Source organism: Setaria viridis, chromosome 2 (assembly GCF_005286985.2).
Source record: "Setaria viridis chromosome 2, Setaria_viridis_v4.0, whole genome shotgun sequence".
NCBI classification, from domain to species: Eukaryota; Viridiplantae; Streptophyta; class Magnoliopsida; order Poales; family Poaceae; genus Setaria; species Setaria viridis.
This window is the reverse complement of record NC_048264.2, coordinates 43,927,194-43,944,785: the sequence shown is the minus strand read 5'-3', so window position 1 is coordinate 43,944,785 and position 17,592 is coordinate 43,927,194. Positions and strand designations below refer to the sequence as shown.

Sequence of the window (17,592 nt, the reverse complement as noted above, 5' to 3'; positions counted from 1 at the left end):
GAGAGAGGAGAGGGTCTTTGTTTGAGCTTTTTGTCTTTCAAAGTTTTGATTTGGCTAAGAGTACCTTGTAACCAGATACCTTAAAGTAATACAAGATTCAAATTCGTGCTCACTTGTTCTATCCTTTCTCAATAAGAAACTTCTCCTTTTCAGGATTTTCGAAGGTATTTTTGGGGATTTTTCATTCTTCCAATTTGACTGCAATTTGGAACGGATTTCTTGGGGCAAATCGGTGCTAGGACATATGTGAGAAAGCCTAGGATGATCCCCTAACAAAGCCTTCACTGAGCACCACAAATTTGTGCCCCCCTCCCCCCACCAAATTGGGTTCCTTTGGATTTCTGATAAATTATTGATCTTTTGTAAGTTCTTGTTGATGGAACTGTTTACCCGTGATCTACCGAGGCCGTGGTTCGAGTTTCATGTCCATCGGATTTGATTTATTTGCCTTTTGAGAATCTTTTGGGCCGCTCGGTTAAAAGAGAGGAGGTTGTAATTGAGATATATGTGTGTTTTCATAGCATATTTTTTAAAGGCTCATGTTCACCCCCTCTGGTCACCTAGTCCTTCAAATGATGGTAGAAGATGAGGTAGCTTACGTATGAAAAAAAATAATGCTCGTAGATTGAAGTAAATACTGCTCATCTGATGGTATTTATTTGCAAAGAAGAAAATAATTGATGGACAAGACAACTCCATTTGAATTTATCTCTACCAATGCACAACAAATCAATCAGAGCCACCCAACACTAATAAAATTGTCTCCCTAAACCAAAGTCAAACCAAATCTGTGACCGGTTCTCACCCACGCTTGTCGTGCCCTGGGCGTGGAGGATGTTATCGTAGCGCCATTTACGGTTCTTACATGTCCATCAACATCGCGAACAGCAAGAAGTTTGCAGGTGATCTCGTGGAGTTCATGAACCGGAGCGCAGATGGAGCAGCAAGTATGGCCTGGCCTAGCCCATCAAGCAAGAATAGGCCCGCTGAGCTAGGCTCAGTGGTGCAAAGATATCATTCGGTAATTTTGTATCTATTGGGCCTGGGTCATCACGGATACTGTTTGGTAGCATGCGCACAACACTGAAATTACCCTGCACCAAGTATATGGTATAGTTACCACCGATCCAACTCCTCTCCTACCTTCTCTACGTCCGCCGCATCCACTCTCGTAGCCGACACCATTCGCCTGATCCGTGGATGAGCTGCTCCGCCGACAATGGAGTTTGGCACCTCACGAATCTTCATGGATGTGAAATATGTCTGCACCTCCCATCCTTGTGTCCCGCGTGTCCTCACATCTGTGGATTGTAGCGTTTGTGCATGGCGCAGGTCAGGTCGACGATGAGGCGGCAGGCGAAGCACGGAGGTGTTGAGTGTTGACAACCAAAATGAGTTTGTCATCTCTCTCTGGTTGCACACGCCACTGCCAAAATAGATTCCTCATAGGTATAACCTGTGTCTAGATCGATATATAGAAATCTGAATTAAACTCACTCCCTACCAATCCCGGATTGACCTTGTTCCTCACCCAATTTGAGCTTTTAAATCTTCGAATTGAAGTTGTTCCCCCACCCAATTCGAGTTCCTCGTTGTCAGATTGAGGCCAAGACAAGCAGGGCAAAGGTTCCAAGCATGTCAGGGAAAGCGATGGCCTCAAGCCTCCTCCTCTGCCTGCTCTTCGTGCATTCCGGTAAGCAAAAACAGACATCAACGTATCCTCGTCAATTCATGCTTCCATTAAACTGCTAATTTACCTGCAGGCATGGCCATTCATGGAGTAGTCAGACTACCGCCACAAGCCAAACCGGCAAGAGTCCATGGAGCTAGCCATCAACGAGTTCTCGTTGCCGCTGTCAGGGATAGATCCCCAGTACCCGCAAGGAAGGAAGAAGACAGACACCTATTAGGATTCCCTTGTAATCCTACTAGAACTCATACCTTGTAATCTATAAAGAAGGGTAGGGGTCCCTAGATTGGTAGGCGAAGATCTCATAGAACCATAACAGAGGACCAAATCCTCAAGCCTAAACCAAGAAAAAACAACACCTAAATGCAAACACCCAAACGCAGGGCGCAATATACAACACACCAAATAGGGCGTAAGGTATTACACTATACTCACGGCCCGAACCTGTATAAATTCGTGTCTTGTGTCCTCGCTTTTACCATCAAGTTCCATGTCCAATGATCCCTCATCAACCAATCTACTATCTCAGGATATCCATCGGTAGGTTGCCGGGTATAAAACACCAATAGCCGGCCCTCCAGCAGCCTGGGCGACAGCTGCGGCAGGGAGGTCGGCATCGCTGGCGGGTGGATGAGCCTGGAGGATGGGGGTGATAGGGAGGTTGGTGTTCCCAAGGGCAAGATCTTTTCCTTCTCTGCCACCGCGGGCGGTGCCGATGCCCGCGCCGCCACCTCGCTCCTTCTCCACCACACGGACGTGCTGATGTACGAGGTCATACACCTTCTACCGGAGGTAATCGTGTTGTTCTTTGGTGGAGTGAGGTCGGCGGCGACGGAGTTGACAAAAAATAGGAAGGGTGATGAGTAACCAGAGGTCACCAAACTCCCTCGTGTTGGACACCTTGAACCTGCATGGTGTGAAACGACCAAAATGTCCGTTCCATGCGATGCAGGCTCCACGGTGCTTTATGAAGCGTGCCAACCAGCCATGTGGCCTCATTCAGATCACCTTGCAGCCCACCAGCCTGGCTCAAGGCCATACACCCTGCCAAACGCCCCCTTTCATTGACTGTGCGGTGCCGTCGGTGATGGGTCGTGCTTGTGAGGCACGATTCATCATGGGTCTTGGGGCCATCCAGACATGTGACTATGCGAAGTAATAGGTTAGCTGGTTCTTGCCTCGCAGGGATTTGTGGCAGGTAGAGCACAAGATATTTAGCGCATTGGACGCTTGTGCTCACCAGGAATTTTTGGACACGCATGTGAACGCGCCAATCGTTGAAAAATAGTGTCTAAGTGGCAGCAACAGTGTGATCGTGTAGGACTGCAGGTTGCGATGCAAAGGTGTCCCCCCTCCCTCCCTCTCTCTCTCAAAAAGATGTGCAGTTTGATGAAAGCTCACGCGAATCTCTATAAGATGAAATCAGCGGACAAGATCTGGCCCCTTAGACCACGTCACGGCTTTTTTGCCCACCGTTCGATTTCTGTGCGGGCTTGATTTGAGCCGTCCAATCAGGTTCTCACAAGCTCAGGTTTCAAGACCCTTTCTGAACTTGCCGCATCTCTCTCGACACCTCCCACAAACATATTGTCCCTTGCCACACCGCGTCCCCCTGCCTCATTGGCACTAACTATGCTCGTGAGCAAGAGACATGGCAGAACAACAGCACGGCATCTCTTTTGAGTTTTAAGCCAAAGGTATGGCAGCGTTCTCCTCTCGGTCTCTCTAATCCAACACTTGTTGCTGCTCTGATCCTCCAAAATTCAAATTGACCTCCGTAGAGCCTAACAGGTTTGATTCTATGGCTTTGATGGAGAAGAAAAAAGGTAGCTGCTGATTCCATCACGTTGAAAGCGCACTACTGAGCTATCACCGGCAGGTCATGGCGGCTTGGCTGTATCGTATCCCACCTTCGCACATCTTATTAGAGATTTTTCTCAGTTAAATAGTAAGCTAATTACAATCTAGATGTGCATGATTTGTTTTACTATGTAAGATCAAGATGATACCGTTATCTTTTATTTTTCCCAAATCCATGAGTATTAGTACTAATTTAAACTAATCTATATACATACTAAGTAATTATTTTGATATGTTAATTTAAGATAACTAGTCCATCAACCCGTGCTCCCGCACGGGCTAATATTTTTAGAAGCTATTATATTTAAAACTTATTTAGAAATTAAACTTCTAGCTAATAATCAAAATTGATTACCTACCACTCTCTTATTTTTTTCAATACGTCAACATAATACTTATATAGATATGTACCTATCTTTGTCCAGTTGTGATTGATTTTTAATTAATAATTACTCTATGCACTTTTTCATCCATATTCATACTTTTTTCATTTTGTATCGCACCTCCAATCCTCCATACATTATGTTTAGCATACAAATCAATAATTTTCATCGATTCCTCACATACATGTATAAATGTATAGATGGTCTAAATGGTGACACTCATCATGTGTATATACTTTAACTTAGTATTTTTATATTAATAATGACATAAATAGGTAATTTAGAATCATATATTAGTTTACTTTTTGATATTTCTGTATGATACATATGAAGATAATTAGATTAAGATTTAGATGTTTAATTTAGGTTATTTTTAATAACAACTTACGTGGGTAATATAGATAAAATTTTAGAATGACATTTTAAGTTATGCTTTATAATGATATGTATTAGTAAATTGGATGAAGATTATGGGGTTACTTTAGATTATTTTTTATAATAGCTGAGCTCGGTAACTTAGATATAGGTTTAGAGCTCATTTTTGAATATTCTCACAATGATAGTGGTGGGTAACTTTTTAGAAAATATAATAGATCAATGGCTATGATTATTAGAGTTTACAAGATTGGTATTTGATGTTTTTGATTTTTATGAGAATTTGTCTCTTTTTTCTAGCTTGTCTCGTGGGAACTAATGCGGAGTCTCCAATGGAAAAAAATGGGACTACATTGCTAAAAAAATATTACCATAAGCTACCTCTCGATTTGTTAAATATTCAAATACAATACTTATATGGATATAATATTTTCATCCACATTTATAATCTCTAACTTTTCACTTTGCATCGCAGGTATGCGCTTCAATTTGTTTAATGAACCCTAAGTTTGTGATGCAATTTTAACATAGAAATCTATATTCTCATCACTTCCTCTATATCTTTATAAATGGTGACACATCATGTGTATAGACCTTAATGATTATATCATATATCAATAGTGCAAGATATAGTTGTATATTTTTAATTAAGGTTATTTGATTCAAACGTAGGGTTATCATGTTATTTTTAATAATGGCATGTGTGGGTAATATAGATGCAAATTTAACGGGTTACTTTAAGTTTTTAAGTAATAGTGGTGGGCAATTCGGTTGCAAATTAGGGATTTATTTTAAATATTGTTTATAATGGCATAAGTGGGTAATTTTGATGAAGATTAGGGGTTACTTTAGTTTATTTTATATAATGGCAGAGGTGGGTAATTTATATATAGATTTAGGGGGTTACTTTAGGCTATTTTTATAATGGCATAGGTGGGTAATATTTTAGAAAACATAATAGATCCAATGGCTATGATGATTTGAATCTATCGATTGATGGTCGGATGTTTTGCTTTTTTGTGAGAATTTTTAGGATTTCTCTCTTTTTCTAGAGTGAATCTATCGATTGATGGTAAGATGTTTTGCTTTTTTGTGAGAATTTCTAGGATTTCTCTCTTTTTCTAGAGTGTCCACCTAGAAATCCTAAATGACTTCACCTGGAAGCTTCAAAATGAACCTCCAATTAGTAATAGTAAGATTTATCATACTATATAATTATATAATCTTTGTTCACGAACTCTTGTTCGCCCCGCGGCGCCGCCCCAGCTCCTTGGTCGCGTCGTCGTCCGCCCGCGAGCGCAGTGCAAACATGTCACGGATGCCTGTGGGCTGCACGATCTTTGACTTGTCCACCGGGCGACTTTTCCTGCAGGCCAGCCGAAGCGGAGCGTTCCCGGGCCGCGCCTCTGTGCATCACCATTTCTGCCACTGGCGCTTGCATTCATTCATGCGCGGCTGCGCCAGTGGGCCGTGTCGGCGCGTCCATGTTAGATAGAGCACGCAGCGTGTGTGTGTCCTTGCCGGTGGCTGAAGCCTGAAGCTGAGCGTCCAGCTCCATCACCGTGCGCCCTTTCCCATCGATGTGCGGTGGCGCGGTGAATGAGGTGAGTGTAACCATGCCGGTACGACGGGTACTCGTCCGGCCCCAAACCACGTCCTGAAAATTGCAGCCTGGCCGTCACTGCTCGTTGGGAAACCATTCATTCCCCTGTCCGTGCATGTGGTCCAGGCTCCAGAACCCAAATGCATTGCGATTGCAATTGCAAGGCAAAGCAGGGCATGCCAATCCTCCCGTCACCGCCATGTCCTAGACCCATTTCCGGCCACTGCCATGTAGTCTGTAGCCTGAGGCATCATCAAACACCAGAAAAGAAGGAAGCATCCGTTCAACCGCTCAAAAGCCTCTTTCCTCCTGAGCTCAACATAGCAAGCTAGCTGCTACTCCTAGATGCTACTACTGCCATGGCCCGCCCATCATCGCGAACAATCACTCAGAGCCGCATGGCCGGCCGGCCAGGATCTGCAGTCTGCAGCTTCTTCGCCTTTCCGTGGAGGCGCCCGGCTTTACGCCTCCGAAAGGGAGAAGGCGGAAGTTCCCATGAAGCCTCGCTCCACTTCCGAGCCTGCCTCTGATGCTCTCCATTCCACCTGTTCTGTGCCAGGCTGGGAGCTCCGCTAATCATCCGCTAATGCGGAGGATGAATGAGATCAACTGAATGATGAGCACGCGCGGGTTCTTGCTCCGATCCCGTACACTGATTTAAAGATGGGCGTGGGTGAACCTCAGGGCGAACCGCAACCGAACCATCGAACCATATGGAGTATACAGGAGCACCAGACTATCCATTTTAATTAGCTGTTGACCCGTGGTGCTCCAATGGATATTACGGGTCGCTTCATTTTTTGAAGCTGCTGCTACGCTTACATGCTGATATTTTGCTGCTGCTAGCCTGCTACGCCTGCATGGCACGGGGCATGGCCGCCGATCGTTGTGTGGGGATTGCACAACAGAGAATGAAGAGGAATTTGTTTGGGGGAGGCGGCGGAGGGTGCGAGATACCACAGTGAAGGGCAGCAGCGAGGCAGCTCCAAGCTGCTGAATGTTGCGTATCTCTTCACGTGCTCGCGCGCTCGGCTCCGGCGGCATTGTGATGCGGGCGCCCGTCCAGCGTAGCCTTCCGCGGGCGTGGGCGCGGGCGCCAGCGTCGGCGTCGTCGCGCTTCCCGTCTCTGATTTCTCTCCCGGGTCCGGTGAATCAGCGCAGCCGTCTAGCAAGGAAGACGAACTTGGTTCATTATCTCGCCGTCGAAGGATGGGGAGCTGCCGCTGCTGAGTGCCGAGGACCTGAGGAAGGGAGGAGGCAGCCGCCGCCACTGAAGTCCCAGGATGGGAGCTGTCGCTGTTTAGAGCTGGAGGACGGGAGCAGGGAGCCGCCGACGCCAGACCTTCTCGATTTGCTCAGAGCTCACTGTGTCGCACCGCCGCCAAGTCGAAGGGTCGGGTCGAACCCCTCGAACCATTGGTTCTCTAGTTTCTGATCCCCCGACTTCGTGGGTCGGAGAAGGGGCCCATTAGGATTGTTTTTGCGGATTGATTGTTTGGCTGGTTGATCGATGATGGATTAGACAAAACTGACCCAGGAGACAAAGAGATCTGACCAACCAATGCGCATGGCGGATGTGCGGACCTTTGAACAACTCTCAGGAATCTCTCTGCGCGCCGGCGGCCGAAAGGCGGTGTTTCATGCCTCCGGCTCCAGCTCAATGGCTCGTCGCTGCGGACTTGAGCCGTCAGTCACTCGCCAGTCATCAGTTCATCACGTACCTGTCAGGACGACGCATTGGAAATGCCATGTTGCAGCACGTAGCGAGCAGTTGTTTCACAGAGATTGTTTGGTAACCGCACAAGCACAAGAATCTTGGGGCAAGAATTGCATTAAACATCAAGCAACCGCTTGGCTGAGCACTAGGGACCAGCCTGGACACTTTAGGATTTGTGTAGATTTTTTGTTCAGAGGATCATAAACCCACTTTTGGGACCTCATGATCACGGCACATTGGCACGTTCAAATTTGACTCCAGGAGCACTCAATTTGTTTCATCTAAATATACTACTACTATATTCTTCTCATTATAGATTATAGTTCATCGCAAAAGAAAAGAAAAGAAAGAGAGAGAAGCTAAGCCACCATAAGCATCGCAGCTTACCTGTTCACATGCTCAACTCAACTCCCTAAATAAACAAAAACCACAGGCATAAACAAGAACACGGCGGCACAGAGAGAAAAAGAAGGGGAGATTTTTCTTTTTAATCCAGCACTGGCCACGGTACTGTGACCGCACACTGATTGCTCTGTCTCTCCATCCATGGGGGCATGGCCGATCGCCATCACATGACGCTGCACCCGGCATTGGGGTCCTCGTAGCACGGTTGCTGCTGCTGCCCGTAGTACGGCTGCCGGGCGCCGGCGCCGCCGTAGTACCACCCCTGGCTGTCGTACACCGGCACGCCGTAGTACCCGCCGGGCGCGGCCGGCTTGCCGCACCGGCAGTACCCGTTGCCCCCGCCGCAGCCGCAGCCGTAGCCGCCGTAGCCACCGCCGCCGCCGTAGTACGACGACGCCTCGTAGCTCGGGTTGTAGCCGTACCCGGAGACGGACCCGGCCGGCGCGGGCCAGATGGACGGCACGGCCACGCCCTGCGCGGCGCCCGGCACCATCGCCGGCGGCGGCGCGATCGGCTCGCCGCGCGGCGCCTCGGGCCCGGCCTTGGCCGCCATCATCTTCTCCAGGAGCGGGCCGAGGTCGGCCTTGCCGGGCTTCGCGTTCCCCGCGGGGGGCGCCTCGTCCAAGTTGAACTGGACCTTCTTGGCCTCTGCCTTCGCGTCCTTGCCGCCTTTCTCCGCCTTGTCCGGCTTCGCTTCCTTATCGCCCTTGCCCTCCTTCTTGTCTTCCTTCTTCTCGGCCTTGGCGCCCTCCTTCTCACCCTTGGCTTCCTTGACCTTTTCCGGCTTGTTCTCGGCCCCTTTGGCGGCGGCCTTCGGCTTGTCGCCGCCGCCGTCCTTGGCCTTCTCCTTGCCTTTGATGTCCATCTCCTTGATGACCCGGCCGGCCTCGCAGCAGAGCTTGTTGCAGACCTTCTCGGCGTCGAACGGGCCCGAGATCGTCACGGCATTGCTCTTCTCATCAAACGAGATCGTCTTGATGTTCATCTTGTCTGCGCAGCACAAATCAATCACAATCAGCCATTCTCGTCATGCACGATCATCAACACGAAACGGTTGTAAGTTGTAGCACGAGGTGACAGGTGAGCCCAACCACCGCCAAGGTGGACGCTCATGCTCATGCAGTCATGTGATTAAGGCGGGTCCACATGTCAGCGAGCGTTCCCGGTAGCGTGACAGGCCCTGTCACTGGCAGACTGCACAGGTGTTTGCACTGGTGAAGGGTGATGAGGGTGGGCTATACAATACTGTACCTTGGATCTTGCAGAGGACTCTTCTCATCTTCTTGTAGCATCTCTCGCATTCAAGGTCAACCTTGAGGACGATCGTGGAGATCTGCGATGAGATCAAATGATTTAAATGATGGTAAATGCGGGCTATTATTGGAAGTAGATCCAGTAGCAGTACAACTGGTACAGTACAATACTCCAATGCAATTGTCAAGTTTTTGTTTAGAGGTTAAACAGTACCAAATGGAATGAACTTGCAAACCAGGGGAAAAGGTGTTCATCGCTAGTTACTGAAACAAGAATTAAAAGAATGCAGTGGCGTCCAAAGAACTGTTTCTAGAAGAACATGCATAGCAAAGATTAATTCACAATTTAACCAAACAACTAAAGAAGGTAGGCGCCAAAAATAGTCACTCATGAGTCCTAAGTTTGAAAGTGTGTCATAGAGAAAATGTGAAAAGGACATCAGCAGAGGTTGAAATTTTTTTGTAGCTTTGTTGAAACGATTGATTAAAGACACAGACAAACTAAGAAAACAGACTTCATCTTCTTGGCATGGAAGTGGTTGGGCCTTGGGGAAAAGGAAACGAACTTTAGCCAGAGTCACTAGGAGACATTTGCTTGCTCAGTACTTCACTCGCCATACCTCAGGCTCCGGTTGAGTACTTCGCACTCTTTTAGGCTACAAAAACTCATTTTTGGACCAAAAACTGCGTGCAATCAATCCATCAAACCCCACTGAACTTTTTCCAGTGTCTCTATCAAACAACGGACATAACGCTGGTATCCAAAAAAAAACATGTTTTTTATATCAGAGAAAAAGACCCCTTTTTTTCCTACGTCCGGCTCTATTCTGAATTTCTGGCAGTAAATCCAGTGAACTCGCAGACAGATGAGAAAAATACTGAAAATAAAAGAGAGATCAACACCATTGGACAGGAGTTGCAGAAGTTCATCCCCAAGAGCCAAGAAGAAGACATGAACATCCATACCAAACGGAACTCAAAATCACCCATGAAGAGAAAAACCGGAGAAGAAAGCAAGGACGCAAGAAAAGGAGTGTGAGGACTCATCGGCGTTCTTCTGCCTACCTTGTCCGCCATGGGAATGGCGCTCGAGGCTCCGTCACCTTCCTGGTGCGGACTCCGGACTCCGGGATGGCGGCTGTCGGCTGCAGAAGTAGAGAGAGTGTGGGTGCGCGAGGAAGGAGAAGGAAGGGTGGACACGGAAGAAGGGACGGGAGAAGCGGTGGTGAGCGCGGCGTTTTAAACCCGAGCTCGCTGGCGCACGCAGCCCTGGCAAATTAATCTACGACACCACCAACCCCAGAGCCACCGACGCGTGGGCCCCCCGGTCCGCGCGGCCCTTTGACCCTTATTAGCTGTGCAGCATGTGGCGAGGCGTTGCCGTGGCTGTGGCAGACGGTGGACCACCTCCCTCCTCCTCTGTGTGTGATCAGTGATCACGAACACGACACTCCTCAATCAGAGTACCAGCGCAATTCACTCGTAGAATCAAGATACCAAACAGACAGGAATGCTGCATCTCTGGAATGGCACGACACGCACATTTCACCGGACAAAATGGCAGCGAGTTACAGACAGATGACAGGGTAGTATAGTAAGTAGTAAATACACAAACAACGGAGAGGAGAAGGAAAGCTGAACAGAAATTTTCGTAGCATATGGCTTTTGGGGCAGGTGAGGCGATGCTTGGTACTCGCAGGCGAGCAGCAGTGATGTGCGCATCAGTTTCAGAGCGTACTACGTGCAGCCAGGCCGCGCCGCGTAACAGGAGAAGGGAGCCCGGCCAAAGCCACCGAGCGAAATGGACACCTCACTTGGCGGCGTCTTCATGATGAGGCTTCCACAGTTTGGACGCTAGCGACCGCCGGCTCATGGAAACGAGGATGCCGCCGCGGTCCCGTCCCGCGCCCCCTGCAGACGCCGGGATGGATCAAGGTCTCACTCTCATGGATGGGCGCGACTCCACCACAATTTCATTCGGGAAAGGGGTTAAAAAAAGGAATATATTATATTTTTTCCGAGTTTTGTGGGTGACAGCTTACCAGCAAATCATTCAGAGGGGGCTGCAAAATCTTTGGGTTCTTCGGTGGCCTTCTTTTTGTACGGGCCGACGGGCGTGCTGGTTCAGTTTCTGCACTCCCTGCTCGTTTGTTTATGCGCTTGTTGGTAGCAGGGTGAAGCGGAGCGTGATCGGATTACGGGATTAGGCCAACAACTGTGCGATAAATATATAAATAAACTAGCGAAAGCTTTTCCTTTCAATCATAGGCATACACACTGCCACACTGGCACTGTCCGTAGCAATCTGGCACGGCGAAAAGGGGCGCATTTGCTTTCCAATGTGCTGCACAACTCATTCGCCGTTCGCCCCCCCCCCCCCCCCCCCCCCCCCCCCCCCCCCCCCCCCCGTGCTGATCCGCGAACCTTCCTGCGTGGCTGGCTGTGCCCCGCGAGCTTTCGGAACAGAGGCTCGTTGCAGACTTGCAGCTGCGCTGGCTGCCTGCAGCCCGTGTCCGTTGTTCCCGTCCCCTCGCATCAAGAATCTTTTGACCGGTGGCCCTATTCCAGACACGGAAAGGCGATCGCGTTGTCAGCGAGAGCCACATTTTCATGGCCCCGCGCTCTGCCCGACTGCCTCGGCCTGCGCGCCCGGACGCCCGTGCTGTGCCAGCCGAGCCGAACGCTGGTTCGTGGAGAGAACACACCAAAAACACGAGTGAAATTGACGCCGCGGGACGCCGGCCGAGCTGTTTGGCGTCCAGAAACCAGCGGCGACCGCATGTGTGCGGGTGCGGTGCCCGCTGCCTGCCACACCGACCGCCGGGCCGCGAGCGAAGATGGCGGCGGCGTGCACGTACTCTTCCCTGCGCCCACCTAACACGCTCCCCTTGCGGCGTTTCCACGGCGGGGTTGTTGTTTTTCTTCCTGCGAGTTGTAGTGTCGGTGCTCACCCAGCTTCTCCGTCTCGCTCGAGGACCAGGACGGTGTGAATGTTCCGGTGGCGCGTCCATTTCTGCAGACTCGGGGAGCACACGTCCGTCCAATCGCTACATGCCCCAAGCCCAGTCCATCGAACGCCTCTCTTCCCGTACGCAACAGTTTCTCCGGCATCTTGCGTTTACGTTATACCTGTGACAACCATTTATGTGGTTTTATCGATGCCTCCGACGTCATCAGTTCGTACTAAAATCACTCGTACGCCGAACCAAAAACGAGCGTTGAGCTTTCAAGTGGCGTTTACCCGATGCGTACGTCCCACCATTCCACACCATCGTTTGTATTGGATTGGTTATGCTGATAACACCAACGAAGCATAAGATCATACTCGATGATTGGCTCCCCTGCTGAATTAAATAGTACGGATAATTCCGATTGGTTACACCCAACTCAAATGCCCCCAAAGAAAAAGGATTAATGATTAATGACGCCAGAAAAGGATTAGTGAGCACTGTTCGCCTGTGAAAGACCGGACAAAGTTTAATGGTTAATGACGCCAAAAAAGGGATCACGAAAGCGAGGAGGAAAGGAATCGGGAAGATGGAGCCTCGCTTTCAGAGGACCAGGGACGCCATTACGGCATCACCCACAGACATTTTACCTGATCCACTCGGCCACTACACGGATCGCCATACCCCCGTCCTGGAGAGTGGAGACGCAGACTGCAGAGCAGGTGGCCGTGGTGTACCCGGTGGCCAGCTCGAAGCGAGCAGCTGGAATAAAAGTGCTGCCGTGCTGCTTGACTGCTCGTACTACAGTAGCATTGCTTGGTGTCAATGCGTATGCGTGCACCGTGAGTTTCATCAAACCGAGAAGGAAGCAAGATCCCGGAATATGGTGCGCGAAGCTTTAGCACCAAGGGAGAAAAGGGATAGCCTACGAAGCCGAGGATCTTTGGATAAACTGTTGGATTTAGGCTCGTACGTGACCTAATCCGAAAATTCCAAAGTATGCATAACCTTTAGTGCCATATTGCTAATTTAAGGAGAGGTTGTCTTACTTAAATATGGGAGTCTCCTCTCTATGCAAAATAGGTGCAAATAAGAGAGAAGGAGACTATTGCTACATGCACACGCAACTCGCGCCCATTTTCGTGTGACAAATCGCGTGACTTGTGACTTGCGACACTCGCTGTGCTGAATCTCTTGCTGCTGCTGCGTCAATCAGGTTTTTGGGCAGCGACCGCTTGTTGATTCTACAACATCTACTTCAACACGTTCTTCGCGGGATCATTGAGTAATTTCCTTGCGCAATCTTGTTCTAGACAATATGTTGCCTGCTTACTTGTATTATTTGCTTGCATCAATTTTTTATCAACGTATTTTTTCTTCAAATAAAATCTGAAATGTTTTTTAGGCACGTATTTCCAACCTAAACTAATGAGCTAGACGTCAAGGAAATACAGAAATCGAACTTGCGAGCTGGCTGAACTGTTGTTCTTGCAGAGCTTGAATAGTCAGAGGCAATGCAATGGCGACCCATGTTCCCATACTCCAGAGCAGAAGAATCTCTTGAACTTGTGCAGCGTGGACCGAGAGGAAGCAGGATCCCGGGAAAAATAGTTCTGGAAGCTTTAGCAGCAAGAGAGAATGGACAGCATATGAAGCCGAGGGTCTTTTGATAAACAAATGAGCTACTGGACGTCTGGACGTCAAGGGAACAGTGGAACACTGAAATCGAACTTGCACTGATCCCCTACACTACTTTGGAGCTGTCTCATGCACTAGCGGCCCGTACTCGATGGCAGAAGAATCTCTCGAAGCGCATGTACAGCGTATTTGCTACGGGAGCATCATCGGCCGAGACGCAGAAGCAGGATCCCGGGAAAAGAGTTCTGGAAGCTTTAAGCTGCACGGGACAGCCTGCAAAGCCGAGGTTCTTCGGATAAACAAACGAACTATGCCACGCACACTTCAAGAACACACAGACACTCGAATTCAACTTGACCTTTTGGCGTTGATTCCCTACTGATGGATCCGTCTAGCCAGCTTCAATAATCACAGGCCACACGACGGTGGACTTGTGGTCCGCACTGGATCCGTAGCATCATGAGGTGTCATGACGAAGACGACGGCACGAGTGCACGAGCGAGCTGCGACCCCGAACAATGAGGGCGAGCGAAAGTGAGCGTGATGGCTCGGGCACGGGCGCGGCGGAGTGGCGTTGATGGAAAGTTGGAAACCGTCCGTGGGGGACGGGGACGGATCGAGCGGCATGGCCCAGTCGGGCGCATCAGGTTGCCATCCGGAGTTGCGAGCTGGGGAGCGGGGCTTCATCATGCGCGTGTCTGAAGACTCTGAACTCGAGCAGCAAAGCAGGCGCGACAGTGAATCTGACAGGCTGACAGAAAGGTATGGAGTTGTTTCAACCACTCGTGCCACCAATGCTAGCGAAACAGGACCGGTCCTTTTTTTCAGCGTTTTTGGAGCTAGCTAGTATCTTTTTTTCTACAAAAGGATGACGTGCTGAATGCAAAAGGTCTGCTTTTTGGATCGGCAAATGTACGTAGAATAAGGAATCGTTGATCTCAAAAAAAAAGGGAATCGTCAAGCATGTTTTTTGATTCAGTTGAAACGAACAAGCAGAAAACCAAAGCCCAATTTCAGGTCGCTCCCGAGTCCCGATCCACTCACCCCAAGGCCCATCTGGCTATACAAAGCAAGCCCGGTCGGCCGAGGCCTTTTCAAATAGGCCTGACAAGCCTTCATGGCGGAAAGCCCAACGTGGCGTCATGGGCTCTTACTCTCCCAACTGACGAGTTGCCCACCCATCGGCCATCGCGTGGCCGCGGGGGACCTCGCCCGCGGCCCGCCGCTCACCGTTTCTATCGCGGACGCCGGACGGGAAGTTGCCACCACTCGTGCACGAGCAGGCGCGGCACAGCACCGTCCCGCCCGGGTCCGGCCGTCCGGCGTCCGCAGTTCAGCAACCGCCCCGCGCCCATCACGTTCTGCGCCGTCGCTCGCCGATGCACCAAGTAGCGGCGCTCTCGCCCGCGCGCGCGTACCCAGACTCCCAGAGGCCGAAGGCCCGAAGCGCTCAGCCGTAGGACCCGCGGCCCCGCCACCGTCTCTTGATGCACGGGCACGGCGGCGCCCCGTGGCTCGGGTCTGCCGCGCGATCTCGCGTCCCTTCTCTGTTTGCTCGCCTCCGCGCGCGCACTCGCGCCCCAGTTCCCATAATCCCACACCACGCGCGTGTGGCGTGCGCCCCCCGCCCGCCATGGCGGTAGCTAGCGCCTAGCGGGCACTGTTGGCGCGGTCCGCGCTGCCTCCCGCCGGTTTCACGCCGTTGCCATGCGTCCCCGGCGGCGGTGAAGCTGCGCCCAGCACACATCGAACTGCTCAAACAATTGGTGTGTGAACAAGAGATACACGCATTGCCGGGGCGTGAACAACGCGTACGTTAACATTATAACGCGACGAGCAAATCGGAGCCAAGTACCAAACGCAAGTTGCCAAGTTGCTCCAAGTAATACTAGTAACAGGCTGACAGACTGAAAAAATACAACCGTAACGAGGCAAACATGAAACAACTTCAATAGCACCCCTGTTTCTAGCTAAAAGGGGAAGTGGAAGAGCCGAAGAAGAGGCGTTCCCGGTTACACACGGTCGAGTCTCGAGTGCTAGCTCGCGAGCTTGAACTACCTGTGCCACTGATTCACTGACACGTCACGCGCGCATCTATCCGATCCATCCGCCGGCACGGAGGCGCTGCGCGCCACACGCTTGCTGCTTCCCGCTACTCGTACCTGTAGATGAAGTCGGAGTTGCCGACCATGGCGTTGAGCACCTGCGAGACGAGGAACCCGCTGCCGGCGATGACCACCACGATGAGCAGCGCCGTCACGGGGTTCTTGAGCAGCTCCACGATCGGCTGCAGCACCGTGTACGCCACCCCCGTGCTCACCGTCAACGCGTACAGCGCGTACCGCCGCATGTTGTCCCAGAACTCCTCCACCAGCGGGCCCTCGGGACCCAGCGCCAGCGCTGGCCCAGCCCCGGCCGACAGGGCCAGCGCCACGCCCACGCCCGCCGTGATGCCGCCGATGAGCGCCCACGTCGGCAGCGCGCACGTCCTGCCGCCGCCTGCCGCGGGCTCTTGCCGCGGCTTGCTCTCATCAGTGGCTGACACGGCTGCCTCGATGCTCTCTTGAGGTGCTATGGCCAGGCGCGCTGCTTGCTGCTGTGGGGTGGGTTCATGGGAGGAGAGGCGAGCTCGGACTGCGGCGGCGGCGAGGCCATGGCGGCGTCTGGGAGAGAGGCGAGGTAGGTGGAGGGCGCGGTGGAGGAGAGAGAGCTGGTTCATCTTGTGCTGCCGTCGCCGCTGCTTGGGCGGTGATGTGGTGGTGTCCGGGTCTCTGGGATGTGAGGAGGTCGGAAGAGGAAGAGCCTGTGGTGGTTGCTTCTTCGTGATAGGCCTCTACCAAGTTAGCTAATTTTATCTTTTTTATTATGGTTTTATTTTGTTTGGTTTATATCTTTATTTATTTTTCATGAGCTTTCAGGGGTACCACGTCATAAGCTTACAAGAGCACTTTGAATAAAATCTCTCATAAAACTTATAAAAACTCATCCCTTTTTTATCCCCGTGAACAAATCGTGTAATCCTATTGAGGTGACCGGTGTCATTCACATCCCAACGGAGCAAAGTTTGTGATTGGAAAGTGGAAACTACACACGTGCCTTTTGGAAAAGGGTAAAATAAAACTACCAAACTACTCGTGTTAGTCAATGTTCGTAAGGTGTGTTTTATTCTGAAAACGTCAGACTTTATGAATTTCGATCATTATTAAATTATATGCATATTTAATATATTAAAGTTGCATCAATATAATCAAAATGCCTTTTCATACCTATGTTGATTTATTAGCAATTGGTAATATGATGGATGAGAAAATAAGGGCTAAAATATACTTCCGATGACTTTCTTGTTGTAAAATCTGACATTATTTGTCATATGTGTTTTGTGGTACATCTATAATGAGAAAAATAATAGCCCCAAGTAGATGCTAAACTCTTCGAACATGGCGTATCCAATCATTTCTCGTTGGATATGGTTATTTTCAACATTATTAGACAAATAATTTTTTGCATGATAAATCAAATTAAATGTTGCACTTTTATTTCTTGATGACATGAATAATAGATGGTAACTACTAAGTGAACTGACCACTAGACAAACTGTTTTATAAGGATTTTCCTACTCTTTTAAATGAAGTACTACTACCTCCTTTCGCAACTAAATGACGTCCAGACATCAAGCTCTACATATAGTTCAATCCTCATGTCGGAAACATCATATACTTT

At 50.0% G+C, this 17,592-nt stretch overlaps 2 protein-coding genes across 2 annotated transcripts; both read right to left on the bottom strand.

Moving 5' to 3' along the window:
* Window positions 1–7,899: 7,899 nt before the first annotated feature.
* On the bottom strand, window positions 7,900–10,528 carry LOC117846628 (uncharacterized). Its single transcript, XM_034727859.2, has 3 exons — window positions 10,352–10,528; window positions 9,285–9,366; window positions 7,900–9,023 (listed from the first exon to the last, which is right to left on the bottom strand). Exons 1-3 carry the CDS (start codon window positions 10,361–10,363, stop codon window positions 8,197–8,199), a joined length of 921 nt encoding a protein of 306 aa, XP_034583750.1. The 5' UTR covers window positions 10,364–10,528; the 3' UTR covers window positions 7,900–8,196.
* A 5,196-nt stretch (window positions 10,529–15,724) lies between these two features.
* On the bottom strand, window positions 15,725–16,712 carry LOC117843426 (uncharacterized). Its single transcript, XM_034724014.2, has one exon. It carries the CDS (start codon window positions 16,589–16,591, stop codon window positions 16,025–16,027), a length of 567 nt encoding a protein of 188 aa, XP_034579905.1. The 5' UTR covers window positions 16,592–16,712; the 3' UTR covers window positions 15,725–16,024.
* Window positions 16,713–17,592: the final 880 nt, after the last annotated feature.